This window comes from Haliotis rufescens, unplaced genomic scaffold (assembly GCF_023055435.1).
Source record: "Haliotis rufescens isolate VD_foot unplaced genomic scaffold, xgHalRufe1.0.p SCAF_46, whole genome shotgun sequence".
NCBI lineage: Eukaryota > Metazoa > Mollusca > Gastropoda > Lepetellida > Haliotidae > Haliotis > Haliotis rufescens.
This window is the reverse complement of record NW_025964179.1, coordinates 1,628,192-1,655,264: the sequence shown is the minus strand read 5'-3', so window position 1 is coordinate 1,655,264 and position 27,073 is coordinate 1,628,192. Positions and strand designations below refer to the sequence as shown.

The window sequence follows — 27,073 nt, the reverse complement described above, 5'->3', positions numbered from 1 at the left end:
CTGCTGTTGTAGTGTGATAACTGTTTGGTCATGACAGGGCACTTACTGAATATAGAGGGTTTAGGGTGTGCATCACATGATATTACATTCAGGACTATCAACAATAGCCCTGAAATATTGTCAATCAGGAGAATGTAGTTCTCTGATATTTCACTTGCAAGAAGAGTCAGTGACCTTCTGCATTCTCGTATCCCTCTGGGAACTTTGCCTGCCTTCGTCTTGCAGGCTCCACTTATATCTAACACTGCTGTTACTGATGGCTTGGAAGTTCCGATGTGACAGGCTCTGATTCTAACGAGGGAGTGTTGTTGTTGCCTCCCAGATCTTTCTGAGGACAAGTGGAAGAGCTTGTGTCCTGTAATTAAGTTTGTAGACTTTTGTTTTTAGAATTTTAGAAACTTTCAGTCGAGTTCATTGGTTGCTGTGGTGATGTCAGGATCAAAGGTCAGAGGTAAGGGTTGAGGGTCATTTCAAGGTCACTACGGCATGGCTAAGACAAATCTTTCCTCCTTTCTCTCCAGATTAAGATCGGGATTTACTGGGTTTACTCTCTTGAAAATGAAGTCTGGTGTATCTCACAGAACTGTTTTAGTAACTCAGATTACATAAGCGAACCATGACCTCGGCACTGAACCTGACTAAGCCCGCTGAGCACGCTGTGTGGAAGATGCACTATACAAGTGAAATTAACATTATCATCGCCCATTGTTGGAAGCATACGACTTTAAGTAACAAATCAGCGAGGCTCTTATTCTAAGTATACGCCCAAAGGTGATTGATTTTGAATGATCTGTGGTTCCTGTATGGAGAGAGAGTCAGTGAAAGGTTTGAGGAAACCATGCAGGTTTATATTTACTGCTTGTAAGGCAATTAGCTGCTGCACTAGTTAATGCAAAACATACATTTGCTTTTAGCTGCTCTTTTGGTTTTATGTCCATCTCATCATGCAGAATCCATTCTTCATGTAGACTGCACTTCCTGTCCATTATGACCTTTACATAGAATTTAACTTTTAAATAATCTAAATACTTGTAATAACCATGAATCTTTTGCACCGTTAGACAGGATTTGATAAAATAAATGTATAATTTGTAAACTTAAGTTTAAAATTGATTTGGAGATCATACTTTAACCCAGCAATAGCCAGTGTAGTCAGCTCTTTGCCTTGTGCCCTTCCCCTCATATACCTGCCCCATCCAATGGTGACGGTTCACTTGGGTACATCCCATGTTCAACGTACCGGGCTTCGGAAATGTCCAGATTGTTTCTCGTTTTTTGCCAAAAAATAGATACAGTTATTGAAGCATCAAATATCTTATGTTCTCATCTATTTTGCATTGGTACAGAGAATGCGAACGTACCGGGCTTCGGAAATGTCCAGATTGTTTCTCGTTTTTTGCCAAAAAATAGATACAGTTATTGAAGCATCAAATGTCTTATGTTCTCATCTATTTTGCATTGGTACAGAGAATAGGAATTATGTTGAATTCACAAGAAATTCATAATAGCAATGCAAGTGAAATGTTAGAGTTACCTACCCTTCCTGAAAATAGAAATCTTTCAGTTATATTTGTCCTGGGTGTTTAAAACAAAGGATCTTAATCCTTACATTTAATATGACCGAGGAGACCTTTAGTTATTGGAAGTCAGGGGAAATGGTAATCAGAAGAATGTTCAGTAGTTCACCTTCTGTTTGAAATGTGGGGCGGTCGGGTAGCCTAGTAGTTAAAGCGTTCGCTCGTCACGCCGAAGACCCGGGATCGATTCCAGACATGGGTACAATGTGTGAAGCCCATTTCTGGTGTCCCCTGCCGTGATATTGCTGGAATATTGCTAAAAGCGGCGTAAAACCATACTCACTCACTCACTCACTGTTTGAAATGTCAAGTTTAACATGTTTGATTCTTTGGAGGATATACCCGAGGCTGTGGTTGCCTCATGGCAGACTGCTTCATGAGATATTCTTGAGTTCTTCAAGTCTGTCTCTTGTTGAGTGCTTTGCAAGAAGGTCAGGTTTATCTGAGCTGGATGTGTGGATGAAGTAGTTTTGCAAGAAGGTGACGTTTATCTGAGCTGGATGAGTGGATGAAGTAGTTTTGAAGTAAATGGTTGACATACACAGTTCTCACCACTACCAGATGCTTTGGGTCACTGTACTTATACATGCATGAAACATTAGCCTTTTTGAACTGTATAAATGTTTCAGAATGGTTCAGAATGGGTCATAAAATAATAGGGGCGGTCGGGTAGCCTAGTGGTTAAAACATTCGCTTGTCACGCCAAAGACCCGGGTTCGATTCCCGACATGGGTACAATGTGTGAAGCCCATTTCTGGTGTCCCCCGCCGTGATATTGCTGGAATATTGCTAAAAGCGGCGTAAAACCATACTCACTCACTCACTCACTCAGAAATAATAGTTTTAGGTTTTGTTTGTAGGGCAGTTGTAGGTCAGAGTAGTCTGTTTATTCATCTTACACAGGGTTCAAATTATGAAAACCAATTTTGTTTTCCTTGTTGGTTTTTTCAAATGAGGTGTCAAATGTATGCACTTACGTTTTAATTTTTGTGACCTTATTTACATGGTGGATTTTTGTCCGTAATAAAGGTTGATGATTTTTAGTTTGTTTTTGTGTACGAGACAACACATTGTGTGTCTGGTGATGCAGTGGATGCTGTTGCAAGGTGGGATGGTGATGGGTACTATTACAATGCACCTTTAGTTAATCTGATCACTACAAACACACAGTGTTAAAGTGTCTACAGTGATTGTACATTGTTAACACTTTCGAGTATATTATTTCAAGGGGTAAGCACCAACATTTATATTGTATTGTATTTTATATTATACATACATTGTATATATATGTGCATTGTTATTTTGAATTTATTTGTTGAAATTTTAGCATGGCAATATTGTTAAATTTTGGAATTATTGTTATTGGAAAAAATAATATTTGAACAATTTGGGAATGGGGCCTTATGTTTGATTGAGCAGTTTTTCTGGTTGCTTGGGGAAAAGAGCTCAACTTTGCTTGTCATTTTAATATTAAAAAATGCCATTGAATTTTATGATATTTTCCTAAAGTGCAAATGCAATTGATGATTTGTCAATCTTGAGGTAACCTGGACTGTTATAATGAAATTATATGCCTTTATATGTAATGCAAAATTATTATTATTTCCATATATTCCGCTCAATAACCTACAGCATATATCATCCTAAGACATTGTGTGTTTTGGGAAGCAGCGTTAACCCTTGTCCCTCCTCTGTTCCTGATGCCTGTTATAAATATTCACTTTAATATGAAACATAGACTAAACTCCCTGCCCTGTTCACTGAAGCACTAGCACACCCTTATATGATGCCATAGAGCTATCTCTGGCACCTTGCATGCTTCAACTCAGATTGTCTGCATTTTGTATTAATAAATGCAGACTTAGTACATCCCCTTGTTTAACTCAAGTAGTGATCCCGGCATTAATAGTTTTGCTTGCTTTGCATGAAATGTATCAGCTTTTGGTTGCATGTAATGCTTGATAAAATTGCATATAACTCTTTTGCATGATTCATACTTAATAATGTCTTTGCATGTTTATGATTCTATATCATATTATCTTTCCTTTAGATTAGAATTATAAAGTTATTTAATAAATAATTTAGCATACACAATAGTAAAATACTAATAACGTGCAGTAAAATATTTTAGTTATATATACAGATTTAGTATTGTATTTATTTTATATATGATATGTTTCTATGAAGTGATCAGATAAGTTATGAACTTGATGGTAATGTTGGTATGATGTTAATTTTAAACTTTTCATTATGTTATCGAATTTGCTTTTTTTTAAAATAATCTCTGACAGAAAGATTGTATAAATTGCGTACTATGTGACTTGTGAATCACAGAGACTTCCTGGAATTTTAACTTTGTTGTCATTGGATTGATGTTACCCTCCTGTCTTTATGTACAACTCATTGAGGCGGAAGGGGTCGTTGTTGTCACGGGTACTGTAGATATGTGCCCCAGGTGCATTTAAGTAAACAGAGATGTACCCTAGCCAAAATCAGAATACAGAACAGTTCCTGGTACCCTAAACGGCGGACAAGTCCATATTCCTCAACCCAAAACCTAATCATGTGCGCCTGATTACAAATGCATGGTGGGTGATGCTGTGCGTCTCAGAATAAGAGTACTGTTACGTAATGCACTGTATGTGCTTGTTTTTTATATAGCACCGTGGAACGCATCCCATAAACAATATGACAGGTCCGATCCAGAAACTGGAGAAAATCTTCCATGTTCAGAGTTGAGAAACCGGTTAAGCGCTCTGCGTAATGGACTCATCCTTGGGTACCGTTCTGGCTTCTGATTTTGGCTAGGGTACATTTCTGTTTACCAAAATGTACCTGAGGTACATGTCTGTAGTACCCGTGCTGACAACATCCCATTCATCCTCATTCAGGGATACTACTTTCAGTACATCTTGTTAAGGGATACTACTTTCAGTACAACTTGTTAAGGATACTGCTTTCAGTACAACTTGTTAAGGGATGCTACTTTCAGTACAACTTGTTAAGGGATACTACTTTCAGTACAACTTATTAAGGGATACTACTTTCAACACAACTCATTCAGGGATACTACTTTCAGTACAACTTATTAAGGGATACTACTTTCAGTACATCTCATTAAGGGATACTACTTTCAGTACAACTCATCAAGGGATACTTCTTTCAGTACAACTCATCAAGGGATACTCATCTGATCACTTTTGGCGCATTCTTAGTGGCACAGTTTATTTCTGATTGTCTTCATGCATGATTGCTTTTCAAATACAGCGACAGTCTCGATGCCCACCGAGTTGTCCACCACACCTCCAGGTGGGTTTACAAATAGGTCATCGTTATTTTTATGTTTCATGTAGCCGTTATGCTCAGAAATTTAGTCATACAGTTCCCCAAGAATAAGAAAGACATTAAACCCAATTAAATTTACCCAAAGATTTGCAAATGATTTTCACCTTTATTAATGAGTCAAGAAGTTGATTTTGGCATTTCATTGGAGATAACTCACAATTCTTGATATTATTTTGTTCATCACTTTTAACAAAATTGGGAGGAGTTAGGGAGATATTGTTTTTGGTCAGTAGTCTAGTTGTACAAATAATGATTTCGGTGACAAGAAACATGAAGATAGCAATCCGTGCCCTTGTTATGAATGTGGGTTTCTACAACAGGTGGGGTAGGGGTGGGTGGGGTTCAATTGCCTCTTGCATAGTGTTTGGGAACTGATTGAATAATTTTTCAGGTCATTAAATTTAAGGTATTTCTTTTTTATATGAATTTGTAATTTATTAAAGAACAGGAGGCAAAATATTGAACTTGATATGTGAATATGCAGATGAAGAAAAATGGCATTGAACATTTTTGAGTAAATCTTTTGAATTAAAGCCTTAATATTAAGTCTTATGTCCATCCATCCATCCATCCATCCATCGATTCTTCCATCCATCCATCCATCCATCCATCCATCCATTTGTTCTGTCTTTCCCCATTGTCTGCCAGCATGTCATGTCTGTGCAAGCTTTCTTAACACCAGCAGTTGGCTTTATAACAGTTTTTTATAGATAGGTAGACCTGGTGCTATAGCTTTGTATACATTTATCTATAGACAGGTAGGCCAGGTGCTTTAAACATTATCTATAGACAAGTAGACCAGTTGCTCTAAACACTATCAATGCACAGGTAGACCAGGTGCTATAGCTTTGTATACATTAATCTATAGACAGGTAGACCAGGTGCTCTAAACATTATCTATAGACAGGTAGACCAGGTGCTCTAAACATTATTTATAGACAGGTAGACCAGGTGCTATAGCTTTGTATACATTAATCTATAGACAGGTAGACCAGGTGCTCTAAACATTATCTATATACAGGTAGACCAGGCGCTTTAAACATTATCTATAGACAAGTAGACCAGTTGCTCTAAACACTATCAATGCACAGGTAGACCAGGTGCTATAGCTTTGTATACATTAATCTATAGACAGGTAGACCAGGTGCTCTAAACATTATCTATAGACAGGTAGACCAGGTGCTCTAAACATTATTTATAGACAGGTAGACCAGGTGCTATAGCTTTGTATACATTAATCTATAGACAGGTAGACCAGGTGCTCTAAACATTATCTATAGACAGGTAGACCAGGTGCTCTAAACATTATTTATAGACAGGTAGACCAGGTGCTATAGCTTTGTATACATTCATCTATAGACAGGTAGACCAGGTGCTATAGCTTTGTATACATTTATCTATAGACAGGTAGACCAGGTGCTTTAAACATTATCTATAGACAAGTAGACCAGGTGCTATGGTGTTGTATACATTTATCTATAGACAGGTAGACCAGGTGCTATGGTGTTGTATACATTCATCTATAGACAGGTAGGCCAGGTGCTATGGTGTTTTATACATTTATCTATAGACAGGTAGGCCAGGTGCTATGGTGTTGTATACTCCCATCTATATACTCGATATTGAGGCCTTGATAAGACACATGCTTTGTACTCGTGTAGATGTAGCTTAGTTCTGCACCTGATCAGGAGCTGTTCATAATAGAGAAATATTTTTTTGAATATCGCAATATGATATTTTTTTTCAGAATAATAAACATATTCTTAATATGACATATTTAAAAAAAGATATGTTGCTATGCTTTTTAGTATATTTTATGTATGTAATTTCAAAATTGGTTTGAAAATTGTAGCGAGTATGACTTGTATTTATCCTGTTTTGTGCAGTTTGAGTTGAAAGTTTGTTGATGTAGAGATAGATATAGAGTTTTCAGCTACTAGGATGTAGACCTAGAGATAGATATAGAGTGTTCAGCTACTAGGGTGTAGACCTAGAGATAGATATAGTGTGTTCAGCTACTAGGGTGTAGACCTAGAGATAGATATAGTGTGTTCAGCTACTAGGGTGTAGACCGAGAGATAGATATAGTGTTCAGCTACTAGGGTGTAGACGTAGATATAGATAAAGAGTGTTCAGCTGGTGGTAATTTCGCATGCTGCCTGTGTGCTGTGAGTTGTCGTGTTGTGTTACTCCCCAATCTGCACCCACCCCCATCTGCACATTGCCTTGAATCTCAGTGTCACATACTTACTTTGTACCTCAGTCCACAGAGCTCCAGCACTCACGGCATTGGAAGTGAATAGTACAGTCCTTAGTGTGGTCTCACATGTGAGAGCTCCCTAGACTTGACAGGGCTGTTGTGACATCACACATGTGAGCTCCCTAGACTTGACAAGGCTGTTGTGACATCACACATGTGAGCTCCCTAGATTTGACAAGACTGTTGTGACATCACACATGTGAGAGTTCCCTAGACTTGACAAGGCTGTTGTGACATCACACATGTGAGCTCCCTAGATTTGACAAGGCTGTTGTGACATCAGACATGTAAGAGCTCCCTAGACTTGACAAGGCTGTTGTGACATCACACATGTAAGAGTTCCCTAGACTTGACAAGGCTGTTGTGACATCACACATGTGAGAGTTCCCTAGACTTGACAAGGCTGTTGTGACACCATACATGTAAGAGCTCCCTGGACTTGACAGGGCTGTTGTGGCATCAGACATGTAAGAGCTCCCTAGACTTGACAGGGCTGTTGTGGCATCAGACATGTAAGAGCTCCCTAGACTTGACAAGGCTGTTGTGACATCACACATGTTAGAGTTCCCTAGACTTGACAGGGCTGTTGTGACATCACACATGTGAGCTCCCTAGATTTGACAAGACTGTTGTGACATCAGACATGTAAGAGCTCCCTAGACTTGACAAGGCTGTTATGACATCAGACATGTAAGAGTTGACAAGTTGACTGTTGTGAAACTCAGTATCAAAGCACTGTTGACTTGTGTGCGTGTCTCACACTTTCACTCTATACTCATGATCCAGCTGGAACTGTTAAGGGTTCTGGACAGCTGCAGACTTCAACATTACCTTCACTGCTTCATAAAGGTCATTGATAGACATGGGTCTAAATTCATGATTTAATCACAATCTTCATTTCATTGGTTGACTTGAAACCCAGGGAGATGTTTCAGATCACATTAGTTCGACACAGCCACAGCCCTGACACAGCCCTGACACAGCCCTGACACAGCCACAGCCCTGACACAGGCCTGACACAGCCCTGACACAGCCACAGCCCTGACACAGGCCTGACACAGCCCTGACACAGGCCTGACACAGCCACAGCCCTGACACAGCCACAGCCCTGACACCGTCCTGACACACCCTCAACCCTGACACACCCCTGACACAGCCCTGACACAGCCACAGCCCTGACACAGGCCTGACACAGCCACAGCCCTGACACAGGCCTGACACACCCACAACCCTGACACAGGCCTGACACAGCCACAGCCCTGACACCGTCCTGACACACCCTCAACCCTGACACAGCCCTGACACAGCCACAGCCCTGACACAGCCCTGACACAGGCCTGACACAGCCCTGACACAGCCACAGCCCTGACACAGGCCTGACACAGCCACAGCCCTGACACCGTCCTGACACACCCTCAACCCTGACACACCCCTGACACAGCCCTGACACAGCCACAGCCCTGACACAGCCCTGACACAGCCACAGTCCTGACACAGCCCTGACACAGCCCTGATACAGCCACAGCCCTGACACAGGCCTGACACAGCCACAGCCCTGACACAGGCCTGACACAGCCACAGCCCTGACACGGGCCTGACACAGCCACAGCCCTGACACGGGCCTGACACAGCCACAGCCCTGACACGGGCCTGACACAGCCACAGCCCTGACACAGCCCTGACACAGCCATAGCCCTGACACAACCACAGCCCTGACACAGCCCTGATACACCAACAGCCCTGACACAGCCCTGATACACCAACAGCCCTGACACAGCCATGATACAACAACAGCCCTGATACACCAACAGCCCTAACACAGCCCTAACGCAGCCCTGACATACCCACAGCCCTGACACAGCCCTGATACACCAACAGCCCTGACACAGCCCTGATACACCAACAGCCCTGATACATCAACAGCCCTGACACAGCCCTGGTACACCAACAGCTCTGACACAGCAACAGCCCTGACACAGCCCTGATACACCAACAGCCCTGACACAGCCCTGATACACCAACAGCCCTGACACAGCCCTGATACACCAACAGCCCTGACACAGCCCTAATACACCCCTGATACACCCCTGATACACCAACAGCCCTGACACAGCCCTGATACACCAACAGCCCTGACATACCAACAGCCCTGACACAGCCCAGACACACCAACAGCCCTGATACAGCCCTGACACACCAACAGCCCTGACACACCAACATCCCTGACACACAAACAGCCCTGACACAGCCCTGATACACCAACAGCCCTGACACACCAACAGCCCTGACACACCAACAGCCCTGACACACCCACAGTTCTGACACGCCCACAGCCCTGACACACCAACAGCCCTGACACACCAACAGCCCTGACACACCAACAGCCCTGACACACCCACAGCTCTGACACAGCCCTGACACACCAACAGCCCTGACACAGACCTGACACACCAACAGCCCTTACACACCAACAGCCCTGACACAGCCCTGATACATCAACAGCCCTGACACAGCCCTGACACACAAACACCCCTGACAAAGCCCTGATACACCAACAGCCCTGACACACCAACAGCACTGACATGCCCACAGCCCTGACACACCAACAGCCCTGACACAGCCCTGATACAGCCCTGATACACCAACAGCCCTGACACAGCCCTGACACACCCACAGCTCTGACACAGCCCTAACACACCAACAGCCCTGACACATCAACAGCCCTGACACACCCACAGCTCTGACACAGCCCTGACACACCCACAACTCTGACACAGCCCTGACACACCAACAGCCCTGACACACCAACAGCCCTGACACACCAACAGCCCTGACACACCCACAGCTCTGACACAGCCCTGACACACCCACAGCTCTGACACAGCCCTGACACACCCACAGCTCTGACACAGCCCTGACACACCAACAGCACTGACACACCAACAGCCCTGACACACCAACAGCCCTGACACACCCACAGCCCTGACACACCAACAGCCCTGACACAGACCTGACACACCAACAGCCCTGACACACCAACAGCCCTGACACAGCCCTGACACACCAACAGCCCTGACACAGCCCTGACACACCCACAGCTCTGACACAGCCCTGACACACCAACAGCCCTGACACACCAACAGCCCTGACACACCAACAGACCTGACACACCAACAGCCCTGACACACCCACAGCTCTGACACAGCCCTGACACACCAACAGCCCTGACACAGACCTGACACACCAACAGCCCTGACACACCAACAGCCCTGACACAGTCCTGACACACCCACAGCTCTGACACAGCCCTGACACACCAACAGCCCTGACACACCAACAGCCCTGACACACCCACAGCTCTGACACAGCCCTGACACACCAACAGCCCTGACACACCAACAGCCCTGACACACCAACAGCTCTGACACAACAACAGCCCTGACACACCAACAGCTCTGACACGCCCACAGCCCTGACACACCAACAGCCCTGACACACCAACAGCCCTGACACACCAATAGCCCTGACACAGCCCTGACACACCAACAGCCCTGACACAGCCCTGACACACCAACAGCCCTGACACACCCACAGCTCTGACACAGCTGTGACACACCAACAGCCCTGACACAGCCCTGACACACCAACAGCCCTGACACACCAACAGCCCTGACACGCCCACAGCCCTGCAAACCAACAGCCCTGACACACCAACAGCCCTGACACACCCACGGTTCTGACACACCCACAGCCCTTTTTCAACTGTTCCATCTGTGACAACACAGCATACTTCTTACCAAGCCCCAGTCAGTTTGTGTTTCCAGCATCTTCCCGAGGCAAGCGTGTCCATTAGCCTATATCAAAGCCTAGTTTCTTCATCTTCCCAATGCAAGTGTGTCCACTAGCCTATATCAAAGCCTAGTTTCCAGCATCTTTCCGAGGCAAGCGTGTCCACTAGCCTAAATCAAAGCCTAGTTTCTATATCTGCCCGAGGCAAGCGTGTCCACTAGCCTATATCAAAGCCTAGTTTCTACATCTTCCCGAGGCAAGCGTGTCCACTAGCCTATTTCAAGGCCTAGTTTCTTCATCTTCCCGAGGCAAGCGTGTCCACTAACCTATTTCAAGGCCTAGTTTCTACATCTTCCTGAGGCAAGCGTGTCCACTAACCTATGTCAAAGCCTAGTTTCTACATCTTCCCGAAGCAAGCGTGTCCACTAACCTATATCAAAGCCTAGTTTCTACATTTTCCCGAGGCAAGCGTGTCCACTAACCTATATCAAAGCCTAGTTTCTACATCTTCCCGAGGCAAGCCTGTCCACTAGTCTATATCAAAGCCTAGTTTCTACATCTTCCCGAGGCAAGCGTGTCCACTAACCTATATCAAAGCCTAGTTTCTACATCATCCCGAGGCAAGCGTGTCCACTAACCGATATCAAAGCCTAGTTTCTACATCTTCCCGAGGCAAGCCTGTCCACTAGTCTATATCAAAGCCTAGTTTCTACATCTTCCCGAGGCAAGCGTGTCCACTAACCTATATCAAAGCCTAGTTTCTACATCATCCCGAGGCAAGCGTGTCCACTTACCTATTTCAAGGCCTAGTTTCTTCATCTTCCCGAGGCAAGCGTGTCCACTAGCCTGTATCAAAGCCTAGTTTCCAGCATCTTCCCAAGGCAAGCGTGTCCACTAACCTATTTCAAGGCCTAGTTTCTACATCTTCCCGAGGCAAGCGTGTCCACTAGCCTGTATCAAAGCCTAGTTTCCAGCATCTTCCCAAGGCAAGCGTGTCTACTAACCTATTTCAAGGCCTAGTTTCTACATCTTCCCGAGGCAAGCGTGTCCACTAACCTATTTCAAGGCCTAGTTTCTTCATCTTCCCGAGGCAAGCGTGTCCACTAGCCTGTATCAAAGCCTAGTTTCTACATCATCCCGAGGCAAGCGTGTCCACTAACCTATTTCAAGGCCTAGTTTCTACATCATCCCGAGGCAAGCGTGTCCACTAACCTATTTCAAGGCCTAGTTTCATCATCTTCCCGAGGCAAGCGTGTCCACTAGCCTGTATCAAAGCCTAGTTTCTACATCATCCCGAGGCAAGCGTGTCCACTAACCTATTTCAAGGCCTAGTTTCTACATCATCCCGAGGCAAGCGTGTCCACTAACCTATTTCAAAGCCTAGTTTCTACATCTCCCCGAGGCAAGCGTGTCCACTAGTCTATATCAAAGCCTAGTTTCTACATCATCCCGAGGCAAGCGTGTCCACTAACCTATTTCAAGGCCTAGTTTCTACATCTCCCCGAGGCAAGCGTGTCCACTAACCTATTTCAAGGCCTAGTTTCTACATCTTCCCGAGGCAAGCGTGTCCACTAGCCTATTTCAAGGCCTAGTTTCTTCATCTTCCCGAGGCAAGCATGTCCACTAGCCTGTATCAAAGCCTAGTTTCTACATCATCCCGAGGCAAGCGTGTCCACTAGCCTATTTCAAGGCCTAGTTTCTACATCATCCCGAGGCAAGCGTGTCCACTAGCCTATTTCAAGGCCTAGTTTCTACATCTCCCCGAGGCAAGCGTGTCCACTAACCTATTTCAAGGCCTAGTTTCTACATCATCCCGAGGCAAGCGTGTCCACTAACCTATTTCAAGGCCTAGTTTCTACATCTCCCCGAGGCAAGCGTGTCCACTAACCTATTTCAAGGCCTAGTTTCTACATCATCCCGAGGCAAGCGTGTCCACTAACCTATTTCAAGGCCTAGTTTCTACATCTCCCCGAGGCAAGCGTGTCCACTAACCTATTTCAAGGCCTAGTTTCTACATCTTCCCGAGGCAAGCGTGTCCACTAGCCTATTTCAAGGCCTAGTTTCTTCATCTTCCCGAGGCAAGCGTGTCCACTAGCCTGTATCAAAGCCTAGTTTCTACATCATCCCGAGGCAAGCGTGTCCACTAGCCTATTTCAAGGCCTAGTTTCTACATCATCCCGAGGCAAGCGTGTCCACTAGCCTATTTCAAGGCCTAGTTTCTACATCTCCCCGAGGCAAGCGTGTCCACTAACCTATTTCAAGGCCTAGTTTCTACATCTTCCCGAGGCAAGCGTGTCCACTAACCTATTTCAAGGCCTAGTTTCTTCATCTTCCCGAGGCAAGCGTGTCCACTAGCCTGTATCAAAGCCTAGTTTCTACATCATCCCGAGGCAAGCGTGTCCACTAGCCTATTTCAAGGCCTAGTTTCTACATCATCCCGAGGCAAGTGTGTCCACTAGCCTGTATCAAAGCCTAGTTTCTACATCATCCCGAGGCAAGCGTGTCCACTAGCCTATTTCAAGGCCTAGTTTCTACATCATCCCGAGGCAAGCGTGTCCACTAACCTATTTCAAGGCCTAGTTTCTACATCTCCCCGAGGCAAGCGTGTCCACTAACCTATTTCAAGGCCTAGTTTCTACATCATCCCGAGGCAAGCGTATCCACTAACCTATTTCAAGGCCTAGTTTCTACATCTCCCCGAGGCAAGCGTGTCCACTAACCTATTTCAAGGCCTAGTTTCTACATCATCCCGAGGCAAGCGTGTCCACTAGCCTATTTCAAGGCCTAGTTTCTTCATCTTCCCGAGGCAAGCGTGTCCACTAGCCTGTATCAAAGCCTAGTTTCTACATCATCCTGAGGCAAGCGTGTCCACTAGCCTATTTCAAGGCCTAGTTTCTACATCTCCCCGAGGCAAGCGTGTCCACTAACCTATTTCAAGGCCTAGTTTCTACATCTTCCCGAGGCAAGCGTGTTCACTAGCCTATTTCAAGGCCTAGTTTCTTCATCTTCCCGAGGCAAGCGTGTCCACTAGCCTGTATCAAAGCCTAGTTTCTACATCATCCCGAGGCAAGCGTGTCCACTAGCCTATTTCAAGGCCTAGTTTCTACATCATCCCGAGGCAAGTGTGTCCACTAGCCTGTATCAAAGCCTAGTTTCTACATCATCCCGAGGCAAGCGTGTCCACTAGCCTATTTCAAGGCCTAGTTTCTACATCATCCCGAGGCAAGCGTGTCCACTAGCCTATTTCAAGGCCTAGTTTCTACATCTCCCCGAGGCAAGCGTGTCCACTAGCCTGTATCAAAGCCTAGTTTCTACATCATCCCGAGGCAAGCGTGTCCACTAGCCTGTATCAAAGCCTAGTTTCTACATCTCCCCGAGGCAAGCGTGTCCACTAGCCTGTATCAAAGCCTAGTTTCTACATCATCCTGAGGCAAGCGTGTCCACTAGCCTATTTCAAGGCCTAGTTTCTACATCTCCCCGAGGCAAGCGTGTCCACTAACCTATTTCAAGGCCTAGTTTCTACATCTCCCCGAGGCAAGCGTGTCCACTAACCTATTTCAAGGCCTAGTTTCTACCCTAGCCACATCAAGGCCACTTTTCTTGGCTAGACCCTGCCGCCACCTCGCGTAGATCACGAGTATTGCCCCTTGTAATGAAACAGGATATCCAATCAGATCGCTGTCTTATCTCTTAAAGCTTCACAAAAACTGTGACTACCATAGGCGATGGCCTCATCCATCATCTTTTTCATCCCAGACACAAAAACATTGGCAATCGTAGGGGGTTTAAATGATGAAAAAGACGTATTTGTGCCAACGAAGACATTTAGTTCCCTCACTGGTGCATGTTTCAGTAAGATGTCAAACAACAAATATTGTAATTCATATACTTTAATAGGCGACAACCTTAGGACAAGACAACCTTAGCACATGACAACCTTAGCACAAAGATGTCTATATGAACACGGCCTTGCTCTCTGACATGACCACACTGATGACATCTCAAATCTATATATAGATTTTGACAGGCTGAAGATTAAAATGTTTTGGGGAACATGGCCGTGCTCCATGAGGACGATATTCTGACGATGATCACGACTCAATTAGTTTATTTAGACTTCTGATGGTCTTAAATCTAATATATCTTTGTGAACATGGCCGTACTCCATGAGGTCGACATTCTGACGATGATCATGACTCAATAAGTTTATTGATCCTTGAGGTGACCGGTCTGATGACGACCGTTACTCATTTTGTATTATATAGACTTATGACTGATGACAACCGTTATACACTTACGTCTGATGACGACCGTTACTATATTTTGAACTATATAGACTTACGACTGATGACAACCGTTGTACACTTACGTCTGATGACGACCGTTGCCATATTTTGTATAATATAGACTTACGACTGATGACAACCGTTATACACTTACGTCTGACGACGACCGTTACTATATTTTGTATAATATAGACTTACGACTGATGACAACCGTTATACACTTACATCTGATGACGACCGTTACTCAATTTGTATAATATAGACTTATGACAGTGTGAAGTGTAAGCTGTCTTTGTGAACATGGCTCTGACCTATGGTATCTGCTGCTAGCGCTGCTTCTTGAGGTGACGAGTCTGACCGTGGACAAACAGGAGCTAGAGAAGCAAACCAAACACCAGTTGGACCGGAGCCAGTCTCGGATCCATGAGTTGGAGCTCGGTGTGGAGGAGATGGAGCGGCTCCATGAAGAGGGCCTGGAGCGCAAACGGGAAGAAATAGAGGACCTTCGCCTCCAGCTGGACAGTGTGGAGAGACAGCTGAAGGCCTCCAAACAGTTTCTGGCTGTAAGTTTTGTTGGTTCGTTGTTTAATGCTGCACTCAGCAATATTCCAGCTATATGACGACGGTCTGTAAATAATCGAGTCTGGACCAGACAATCCAGTGATTGACATCATGAGCATCGATCCACGCCATTGGGATACAATGACATGCTTCAACCAAGTTAGCGAGCCTGACCACCTGATCCTGTAAGTCGCCTCTTATGACAACACAGTTGCCTTTGACGGCAATGATGGGTTGCTGAAGACCTATTCTACCCCAGATCTTCACGGTTCCTGGGTGTATGTGGACATGAATATCGAGTTATGTCTGCTGTTGTAGAGTTTAAATCATTATCTCTGTATCGTCCCATACACATTTTAGCTTTACGACGATCATCCCACAGTCGTAGCTATTATTGGTTTGGTTGGTACAAAACCACCTCTGTTGTCTAGTGGATAAAGTACCTGCCTGGAGAGGGAAAGGGCTTTGGTTTGATCCCTGGATTGGTCATACCAAAAGACTGTAAAAGACGGTACTTTTTGTTGCCCTGTCTGGCGCTCGACGTAAAGGGGGTAAAACCTAAGAGTGAGTGTTGGTGTTTGTGTGTTCAGGAGCAGTCTGGGGAGCGGGAACAGGAGCGGGAGGACTACCAGCGAGAGGTGGAGCGGCTCCAGGAGATGCTGCAGGATCGGGACAAGAGGCAGAGTGCCCAGGGCCGGCTCCAGAGGGAGGTAGGAGCTTGTACATTCACCATCTTTCTGTGTGCTGTGTTGTGTGTCTGACTGGTGGTACGTGGTGTGTCTGACTGGGAGCAGAGTGCCCAGGGCCGACTTCAATCTTTCTGTGTGGTGTGTCTGACTGGTGCTGTGGGAACAGAGTGGCCATGCAGGGCCGGCTTCAAAGGGAGGTAGGGACATTCACAATCTTTCTGATTGTGGTGTGTGGTGTGTCTGACTGGGAACAGAGTGGCCAGGGCCGGCTTCAAAGGTAGGTAGGGACATTCACAATCTTTCTGTTTGTGGTGTGTGGTGTGTCTGACTGGGAACAGAGTGGCCAGGGCCGGCCTCAAAGGGAGGTAGGGACATTCACAATCTTTCTGTTTGTGGTGTGTGGTGTGTCTGACTAGGAACAGAGTGGCCAGGGCCGGCCTCAAAGGGAGGTAGGGACATTCACAATCTTTCTGTTTGTGGTGTGTGGTGTGTCTGACTAGGAACAGAGTGGCCAGGGCCGGCCACAAAGGGAGGAAGGGTCTTGTACATTCACCATCTTTTAGGACTTTACAACTCAATCCATTTGGTACAGAAGAAAATCTGTGTGGTGTGTTGTGTGTCTGACTGGTGTTGTGGTGTATGTCTGACTAGTGTTGTGCTGTGTGTCTGACTAGTGTTGTGCTGTGTGTCTGACTGGTGTTGTGCTGTGTGTCAGACTGGTGTTGTGCTGTGTGTCTGACTGGTGTTGTGCTGTGTGTCTGACTGGAGTTGTGCTGTGTATTTGACTGGTGTTGTGCTGTGTGTCTGAATGGTGTTGTGCTGTGTGTCTGACTGGTGTTGTGCTGTGTGTCTGACTGGTGTTGTGCTGTGTGTCTAACTGGTGTTGTGGTGTATGTCTGACTGGTGTTGTGCTGTGTATTTGACTGGTGTTGTGCTGTGTGTCTGAATGGTGTTGTGCTGTGTGTCTGACTGGTGTTGTGCTGTGTGTCTAACTGGTGTTGTGGTGTATGTCTGACTGGTGTTGTGCTGTGTGTCTGACTGGTGTTGTGCTGTGTATTTGACTGGTGTTGTGCTGTGTGTCTGAATGGTGTTGTGCTGTGTGTCTGACTGGTGTTGTGCTGTGTGTCTGACTGGTGTTGTGCTGTGTGTCTGACTGGTGTTATGCTGTATGTCTGACTGGTGTTGTGCTGTGTATTTGACTGGTGTTGTGCTGTGTGTCTGAATGGTGTTGTGCTGTGTGTCTGACTGGTGTTGTGCTGTGTGTCTGACTGGTGTTGTGCTGTGTGTTGCAGGTGCAGGTCTTGTCCGAGCAGCTTCAGGACCGTCTGGCTGTGGAGGGGGAGCATGATGAGCAGACTCGCAGATTACGCCTGGTCCTTCAGGACAAGGAGCTGACAGCCTCTGAGCTGAAGGAGTGGGTGACGCAGCTCGAGCAGGAAGTGGATGAGAGAGCTGCCTTGGAGCACGGGCTGAAGCAGGTGGGTCTTCGTCACGAATTTGTTTGCAAATGTAGAAAATATTTGTATTACCCAATTCTTGTTTCACCAGGAGATACTGCATGCGGGAGATGAAATGATATCTCCACGGAGATTCTGTTTTCCTAGTCATGCATTGGTAGACTGGCATTTGGTGAAGTTGAGGTTTTGATGTACAAATGGATTCTATATTTAAAATACTGAAAATTCCTTGTGAAGGTGCTATATTTCTATGAGCAACTGACTGCCTCCAGGGTCTTGTGGTAGAGCGTCCGCCAGGAGAGCAGAAGGTCCGGGGTTCGATCCCCAGCTGCGTCATACCAAAAGACGTTAAAAGATGGAACTTGTTGTTACCATGTCTGGCGCTCGGCATTAAGGGGCTCAAACAAGGACTGGTCGGCTCGGAGTCAGTATACTGTGTCTGAGTGGGGTATTCATGTTAAACTGCGACATGGTATCTCAGTGAGCTAGCACTATAAATCGGCATCAGTCCGGACTAGTACAAGCAGCCACACAAACACACACACGTACATGCACGTCGCTATATAAGTGCAATAATCTTGGACGCGACATTAAACCACATTTCACCTCACTTTCTATGAGCAACTATATAAACACTCTTGGTGTTTCCAGAAAATTGTGAGACTAGAGAAGCAGTTGTCCTTGAGGCCGGTGCCCGATGAAACGTCAGACAGCTCCCTCAACTCCACGGCTGAGCAGCCACTCTCTAAACCCGACCTGATGTCTCCAGACCGGCGCAGTCCGCTGAGAAGACAGATCACCCTGGAGGAAGAACTGGAGAGGACGAAGAAGAGTGGAGAGGTAGGATTGTCATTATGGTTTTGTCTTCTGTTTGATAAAACTTGACATACTTTGAAAGCTGATTTCATGGAAGTAATGAGAGGTCAGGAAAGCAGAGACTGTTTGTGTCACATGTTTCTAATGTTGGAGTTCACAGCTGAAGGATTAGAGGGTCTGCTTGCCATGCTGAAAACCCAGTTTCAAATATCGCTCTCAAAGTTAGAAATAGGGGTGCTCATCAGAGCGGGGCACTTATTATGTCGAATACGACAATCACATAGGTACAATATGTGAAGCCCATTCCTATCATCCTTTAATGGCTAGAATCTGAGTTCAAATCCAGTATTGGGCTGAGTGTTATTTTTGATTTGTGAGCTCCTGTCTGTTTTCATTGAACAGGCCTCAGAACACCTCACTCTGTGTACCTGTCATGTCAGAGATCCAGGTTCGATTCACCACATGGTACACTGTGATGTGATAGATATACTGGGGAAGGCTGTGTTAAACTGACTGGCTGTAATGTTTGTCCTAGACTGCAGGAACTGGCCCTGTGGAATGTTCCTGATACGCTGTCATGTAACAGATATATTGTCCAAGGCAGTGATGTAACTGTTATGCTGTCCAAGGCTGTGATATAACTGCTATACTGTCCAAGGCTGTGATATAACTGTTATACTGTCCAAGGCTGTGCTATAGCTGTTATACTGTTCAAGGCTGTGCTATATATGCTATACTGTCCAAGGCTGTAATATAGCTGCTATACTGTCCAAGGCTGTGATATATCTGCTATGCTGTCCAAGACTGTGATATATCTGCTATACTGTCCAAGGCTGTGATATAGCTGCTATACTGTTCAAGGCTGTGCTATATCTGCTATACTGTCCAAGGCTGTGATATAGCTGCTATACTGTCCAAGGCTGTGATATAACTGCTATACTGTCCAAGGCTGTGATATATCTGCTCTACTGTCCACGGCTGTGCTATATTGTCCAAGGCTGTGCTATACTGTCCAAGGCTGTGATATAGCTGCTATACTGTTCAAGACTGTAATATATCTGCTATACAGTCCAAGCCTGTGATATAGCTGCTATACTGTCCAAAGCTGTGCTATACTGTCCAAGGCTGTGTTATATCTGATATGCTGTCCAATGCTGTGATACTGACTGTGTATTGCCTTCAGGAACTGGCCCTGGAGAAGGACGTCCTCCAGCAGCAGGTGAGAGAGCAGCTCCTGCAGATCTCAGCGCTGAGGAACCAGCTGGATGACATGCGGCACTATGGAGGGGAGGCGCCCACGGCAACCCACGCATCACAGCTGAGGGAGAGGCTGGCGGTGGAGAGAGAGTCACTGGAGATGAAAGAGGAGGAGGTGGGTGAAGGAGATGGGTGAAGGAGATGGAGGAAATGGAGAGATGGATGGAGGGAGGAGATGTGTACTGATGTCATGTGTACAATATACTGTACAACTGATAGGCGGTGGAGAACCGTTAGGTTAAAGCGTTCGTTTGTCACGCTTAAGGCCTGGGTTCAATTCCCCTCATGGGTACAATCTGTGAAGCGTATTTCTGGTGTCTGACGCCGTGATATTGCTGAAATAGTATTTAAATGAGCTCACTAAAAAATACCATATTCACTCACTCATTCCACTGTACTGTATGATAATACAGGTGACCAGCCTCCAGGAGCAGAAGGATGGGCTGAAGCAGAAGCTGCAGGAGAAGGAGACGGAGGTCCAGAGACTCCGGGCGGAGCTGGATGAGAGCAACCACCAGGCTTCTGTCGACCCTGCTCTCAAGGCCAGGGAGGAGAATGCTCATCTCAAGGTATGTCAGTGGCTTTTACACCAGACATGGTATAATATATCTGGCACTGATTAATCCAATTAACGCTTACTGCGTTATGACAGAGTTCCAGTTTTGTACAGTTTCAAACTATGTCCTTGTGCAAGTCTGTTGAAATGACTCTGGTTTTGAAGTGGGGAGAGGGGAGGTAGGTATGGGGCACCAGTTAAGCCAGTATCAATGACTCACTCACTCACTAACTCACTCTGTGCAGGCGGAGGTGGAGAAGCTTCTTGGACACCAGGAAGATTCAGTCGAGGTCGGACTGCCACGCTTGACACAGGACCTGCTGGATGAGAAGAACCGGGAAATCGATGATCTGTCGGAGCAGATCAGTCAACTTCAGATGGCACTAGAGGCAACCTCTATCATTGATGACAGTGTCAGAGAGGTGGGTGACAGGGCTGGGAGAAGTCTGAGCCAATGGGGTGTGGGAGGTGTGTTGGAGGGAATGAGCAAAGATAGGAGAGGGTAGGGAGCTGGGAGTGAGAGAGAAATGCAGGTGTGTGGGAGGGAGGAGATGGAGCGAGGTAGGTGTGAGAGAGAAATGCAGGTGTGAAGAAGGAAGGGGCGAGGAGATGGAGGGAGGTAGGAGTGAGAGAGAAATGCAGGTGTGTGGGAGGGAGGAGATGGAGCGAGGTAGGAGTGAGGTAGGAGTGAGAGAGAAATGCAGGTGTGAGGGAAGGAAGGAGCGAGGAGATGGAGGAAGGTAGGAGTGAGAGAAATGCAGGTGTGAGGGAAGGAAGGAGCGAGGAGACGGAGCGAGGAGACGGAGCGAGGTAGGTGTGAGAGAGAAATGTAGGTGTGAGGGAGTGAGGAGACGGAGCGAGGTAGGTGTGAGAGAGAAATGCAGGTGTGTGGGAAGGAAGGAGCGAGGCAACCTCTATCATTGATGACAGTGTCAGAGAGGTGGGTGACAGGGCTGGGAGAAGTCTGAGCCAATGGGGTGTGGGAGGTGTGTTGGAGGGAATGAGCAAAGAGAGGAGAGGGTAGGGAGCTGGGAGTGAGAGAGAAATGCAGGTGTGTGGGAGGGAGGAGATGGAGGGAGGTAGGATCGAGAGAGAAATGCAGGTGTGAGGGAAGGAAGGAGCGAGGAGACAGAGGGAGGTAGGTGTGAGAGAGAAATGCAGGTGTGTGGGAGCGAGGAGATGGAGCGAGGTAGGAGCGAGAGAGAAATGCAGGTGTGTGGGAGCGAGGAGATGGAGGGAGGTAGGAGTGAGAGAGAAATGCAGGTGTGTGGGAGGGAGGAGATGGAGCGAGATAGGAGTGAGAGAGAAATGCAGGTGTGTGGGAGCGAGGAGATGGAGCGAGGTAGGAGTGAGAGAGAAATGCAGGTGTGTGGGAGCGAGGAGACGGAGGGAGGTAGGAGTGAGAGAGAAATGCAGGTGTGAGGGGAGAGAATAAGGAAAAGAGGGCAAACTCATTCTTTACAACTCGTTTGATCAAATCAATATATCTGTTGAAATATTTGGATCTCAAGTTGCTGTAAAGATAATAATCAAGAAGAGTCCCATCTGAAACCCTTTGCTTGAAGTGAATACAGACACATGCATTGAAGAAGAGGAAAACAGATTTCCACTGATTTCTGTAACATTTAACATAGTTGTTTGTGACAGAAACTGAAAATGTAAAATGAAGGAAACAGGTGATTGTTTTGTAAATTAGATATTTTCATTAATCAAATTTCATTTAGAATGATGAAATGGAACTACTTCGAGAAGATCTACGCCAGAAAGCTGAAACAATCTCCGAGTTACAGGAGAAACTGTCATCGGTCAACCGTGGCAGTCAGTTTTTCGGAGACATGTCTCTGACAGATGCTGACCGAAGTCTACTGGAGTCTTCTTTCACAGAGAAGGTGAGACTGTCCTCTGCTTGGTGGTGGTGGTGGTTGCCTGATCTAATTCAGCGTAGAATATTCACCCTCTAGATTGGTGTGTGGGAAAACCTAGCCTTCATGTGGTTTATTTTAGAATTATCTCCCCCTTGGATGTTTGGTTAAGCTTGGTTTTAGAAATGGATGTCAAGCAGATATTTTCCTGAAACATTGAATACCCAGCTTACAAATTATGAACTGTTTAATTATCATTTTGGAAAGGGAGTTTAGGAATAAGAGATTGTAGGGGAGAATTGCATGAACGTTTGTTGCTATTGGTAGCACCATTATGTGAAAGACTTTTCTATTAGAGGTATGTCTTGGTCAACAACTGACTTGATTTCAGACCAACTTCCAACAGGAGTTAGAGGAGACCATAGCTCAGAAAGAGGATGAAATGTCTGATCTGAGGAAGGAGCTTGAAACATCGCAGTTAGCTCTCACAGAAGTGGAGGCAGAGAAAATCAGTTTGAAAACTGAAATGGAGCAAAGAGTGAAGAAGCTTGAGATGGGACTGGAATCAGCTCGGACGGCTCTTACAGATGCTGAGCAGAACCAGGAACAGAGTCCTGAAGAGATCCAGGAACAGAGTCTTGAGGAGAACCAGGAACAGAGTCCTGAAGAGATTCCTGAGGACAAAGACGAGATGTCTCATGAGAAGGACCAGATGGAGAGTCTCCAGATGGAACTGGAGCAGACACAGCAGGCTCTCAAGGAGGCTCAGGAACAACTGAAAGCTCAGGAGCAGATTGATGAGATGCAAAAGGAGCTGCAGAAGGTGCAGGAGGCTTTGAAAGAAACTGATGCTCAGAATAGTGACCTCCAGAAAGAACTGAAGGAATCAAAGGAGGCTTTGAAGGAAGCAGAAGAAAAGTTAACAGATAAGGATGATGTGGATGTTGATGAGCTGAGGAAAGAACTTGAAGAGGCTCAGCAAGCTCTGAAAGATGCTGAGGAGAAATTACAAGCTGGGGACAGTGACAGTTACTCTGAGCTTCAGAAAAAGCTAGAAGATGCCCATATATCTTTGAAAGAAACGGAAGAGAAGCTTACAGCTCAGGACAGTGAACTTCAGCAGACAGTTGAGGAAAGTCATCAAGCTCTGAAGGATGCTAAGGAGAAATTACATGCTGAACACAGTGAGAAGATGTCTGTGCTTCAGAAAGAGCTAGAAACAACCAGAGTTTCTCTGAAAGAAGCTGAAGAGAAGGTTATTGCTCAGGACAGTGAACTTCAACAGAAGCTGGAGGAGGTTCAGCAGGCTCTAAATGATGCTCAGGAGAAGCTACAGCTTCAACCAAACCCTGATCATCAAACACAACTGGAGGAGGCTCAAAAAGCTCTGAAAGAGTCTGAAGAGAAATTTCACCTTCAAAGCAACAACGACAGCAATGAGTTGCAGAGACAGCTCGAGGAGGTTCGAGTTGCTCTGGCTGAGGCGAATGAAGCGAGGGAGAATCTTGAGGGTCATCTGAGTGAGCGGGAGTCAGAGCTGAATCACCTTCAAGAGGAACGAGACCACAAACAGCTCGCTCTGGAGCAGGTGAACGTCCAAGTGGATGCATTCCAGGAGGAGATCAAGTCACTCACCGGCTTCCAGGTACTGGTGTCTGTGTGGATGTCTGTCCCTCTCTCCAGCTTTTGAGATGACCCCTTTCCATCTCCAGATGAACCAAAATATTGGCAGTTTAAGGAAATATAGGTCTTATGAACAATAGCAGTTATGATTTTGAAGTCACAATCAAACATATTTTATTTTATTTTTTTATGAAAAAATTATGAATCAAAACAACACTTTTATGGCCCCTAAAATGCAGAAAATGCACATTCAAGGATGGCATCCACCCTGGTAGTCTTCAGTGATGCCTCAGCAACATTTCTAGCATTGGATGCCATATTGTACTAAAAATGCAATCGGGCATGTTAGTTGCACTTTTCGCCACCCCACTACCACTTGTAGGGGTTCTTTCCCTGTTAAAAGATGGTACTTGTTGTTACCCTGCCTGGCACTTGTCATTAAGGGCTAAAACAAGAACCCCGTCAGCTCGGAGTCAGTATACTGTGTCTGAGTTGGGCATTCACATGAAGATCCGGGGTAGAATAGGTCTTCAGCAACCCATGCTTGCCATAAAAAGCGACTATGCTTGTCGTAACAGGTGACTAACGGGATCGAGTGGTCAGGCTCGCTGACTTGGTTGATGCATGTCATTGATCCCAATTGCGTGGATCGCTGCTCATGATGTCAATCACTGGATAGTCTGGTCCAGACTTGATTATTTACAGACCTCCGTCATATAGCTGGAATATTGCTGAATGCAGCGTTAAAGAACAAACCAAACCAACCAACCATTCATGTTAAACTGCAGCGTGGTATCTCATAGGCTAGCAATATAAAATCAGCATTAGTTAGGACTAGTACAAGCAGCCACTCACACACACGTGAATGCATGTTGCTATGTAAGTTCAATAATCTTGGACACAACGTTAAACCCCATATCACCTCACCCCATCTCTCCACTGTATAGGGGAAAGTGTCACTACTGGACACTCGTGTCAGTGTAGGACTGCTTGACATTTGTTCAGGGGCTCGTATAGCAGGAACCTCATTTCATAGACTTTCAATATAGAAATCCTAGATTAGTTTCTTCAACAGGACCATGAGCTCAGCACCCACAAGCACAGAGGCTCTAACTGCTTTATCCAGCGTATTATTGAAGCAATCCCCTGATGCATTGCAATTTCCTGTGCAGAGTTTCCTCCCCTAGTATGCTAAATTGTTTTTTTGAATTTAAAATTTCGCCCTATTATGATTCTTGGTTTGTGAAGCAAAATATGGCCTGTGCTTGTGGATATTGGCTTAAGCTGAAAACGCGTAGGACCTACATCTCTTCTGGCTTTCTTCTCCTGTTACGCAGACATGCCGTGGTATAACTGAAAACTGTTGTATTCTTTGTATGTTAAAGACGTTAATGGTAGATATAGCACTTGGATCACCCTGAGCATGTTGGTTTGTTAGAGATTTAGAATCCGCTTGGTCCTACCAGTTTTAGGATGACCAAATATCTTGGTCAATCTGACCAGAGACAGGAAGGCAAAAGTGAAAAATATTGCCAGTGATGGTATGATGTTAATTTTTCAACAAAATCTTGAAATAAAAAAACAACAACCAAAAAACATTCAAGAAGATGTTAAGAAAGAAAAACAGAATTTTTATTTATCTTTTTAAAACTTTTTCAAGCTTCAGGAATGACTTGTCCATAACACAACTATGCTGGTTGATCAAGCCATAAGAGCATTTAGCAGGGAAATACTTAATGGGCAAACAAAAAATAAAGTTACTGGTTTCTTTTACTTTGTTGGCAGTTAGTCCATAGTTGCTGTTAGAATATGAATACAAATGTCTTGACTTTAAATACTTTTAATTATAGACAGAACTTTAGCCTCACAAAAGCATTGATACTGAAGAACTATGAAATGGCTTTGATATAACTGGTTAGAATGTAAGTTGCTAAACTAGTAAGTCTTGTCTATATCCAGTTTAGGTTGTAAGTGAATAATCCTTGAGTGTCACATAACCTGTCATGGAAGATATGTTAAAAAAAGAAATCACATGTTTGTCAACATATAATCATAGAAGACTGTTACCTTGGTGTTGTGGTCTGGTAGCCCAGTGGTTAAAGCATTTGCTCGTCACGCCGAAGACCTGGGTTCGATTCCTGACATGGGTACAATGTGTGAAGCCCATTTCTGGTGTCCCCCAGCCGTGATATTGCTGGAATATTGCTAAAAGCGGCGTAAAACCATTCTCACTCACACACTCACTATTACCGTGGTACCCAGAGGAAGACTTGCAATTAATCTGTGTGTAACCACTGCCTCTGTGATGTCAGCTGATTATACAACAGCTGGGTATTACAGCTATATCACCATGCCCTGGTGTACATATCACTCACTGGGAAATATACGTGCAATATACAACCCAGATGTGTGATACAGCTATATCACTATGCCTTGGTGTACATATCACTGGTGAAATATACATGCAATATACAAGCCAGATGTAGCTAATCAGTGATCTCTAGCTGTGTTATGCTGTGTTAAGTAGCAGCATCTATCATCACAGATGTCCAGGAAGTATGTATGTTTCGTGTTTGAGTTGTTTTCCACAAAGCGATATAGCTTTCTTCGTTGCTTCGGGAGCTTAATGCATCCCTTTGAATGGTTGACTATATGTGTCAGACATCATCATATCTAAATCAAATACAACTTGTGAAAAAAATCATAGTTGTATTTTCAATGAATAAAATAACAAAACCCTTTGATATTTAGTTTTCAAACAAACATGTAAATAAAAGAATGTATTGGGAACCAAAGTATTGAATATTGTCAAGTTGTTTGTTATATGCCACATGATCTATCATGATTAAACTCTAAATAATTGTAACATAATTATCTTTAATCAAATGAATAAACACTGGGTCAAGATATACCCAACTTCAATAATAATAATACCCAACTTCAATTAATAATAATAATATTAATAATAATAATAATACCCAACTTCAAATAATAA

The 27,073-nt window shown here is 45.1% G+C and overlaps 1 protein-coding gene across 5 annotated transcripts in view; it reads left to right on the top strand.

Moving 5' to 3' along the window:
• Positions 1-27,073, top strand: part of LOC124141589 (A-kinase anchor protein 9-like) — a 193,607-nt gene that overhangs the window by 125,033 nt on the left and 41,501 nt on the right. For 3 of the 5 annotated variants that reach the window (XM_048383254.1, XM_048383252.1, XM_048383251.1), the window contains 10 exons: positions 4,845-4,886; positions 15,588-15,820; positions 16,409-16,528; positions 17,800-17,985; positions 18,616-18,804; positions 19,964-20,152; positions 20,451-20,606; positions 20,839-21,015; positions 22,318-22,482; positions 22,847-24,100. In XM_048383254.1, the coding sequence (XP_048239211.1) occupies positions 4,845-4,886; positions 15,588-15,820; positions 16,409-16,528; positions 17,800-17,985; positions 18,616-18,804; positions 19,964-20,152; positions 20,451-20,606; positions 20,839-21,015; positions 22,318-22,482; positions 22,847-24,100 (2,711 nt within the window). The remainder of the gene's footprint in view (positions 1-4,844; positions 4,887-15,587; positions 15,821-16,408; positions 16,529-17,799; positions 17,986-18,615; positions 18,805-19,963; positions 20,153-20,450; positions 20,607-20,838; positions 21,016-22,317; positions 22,483-22,846; positions 24,101-27,073) is intronic. The other 2 variants (XM_048383253.1, XM_048383255.1) reach the window with 2 other exon arrangements.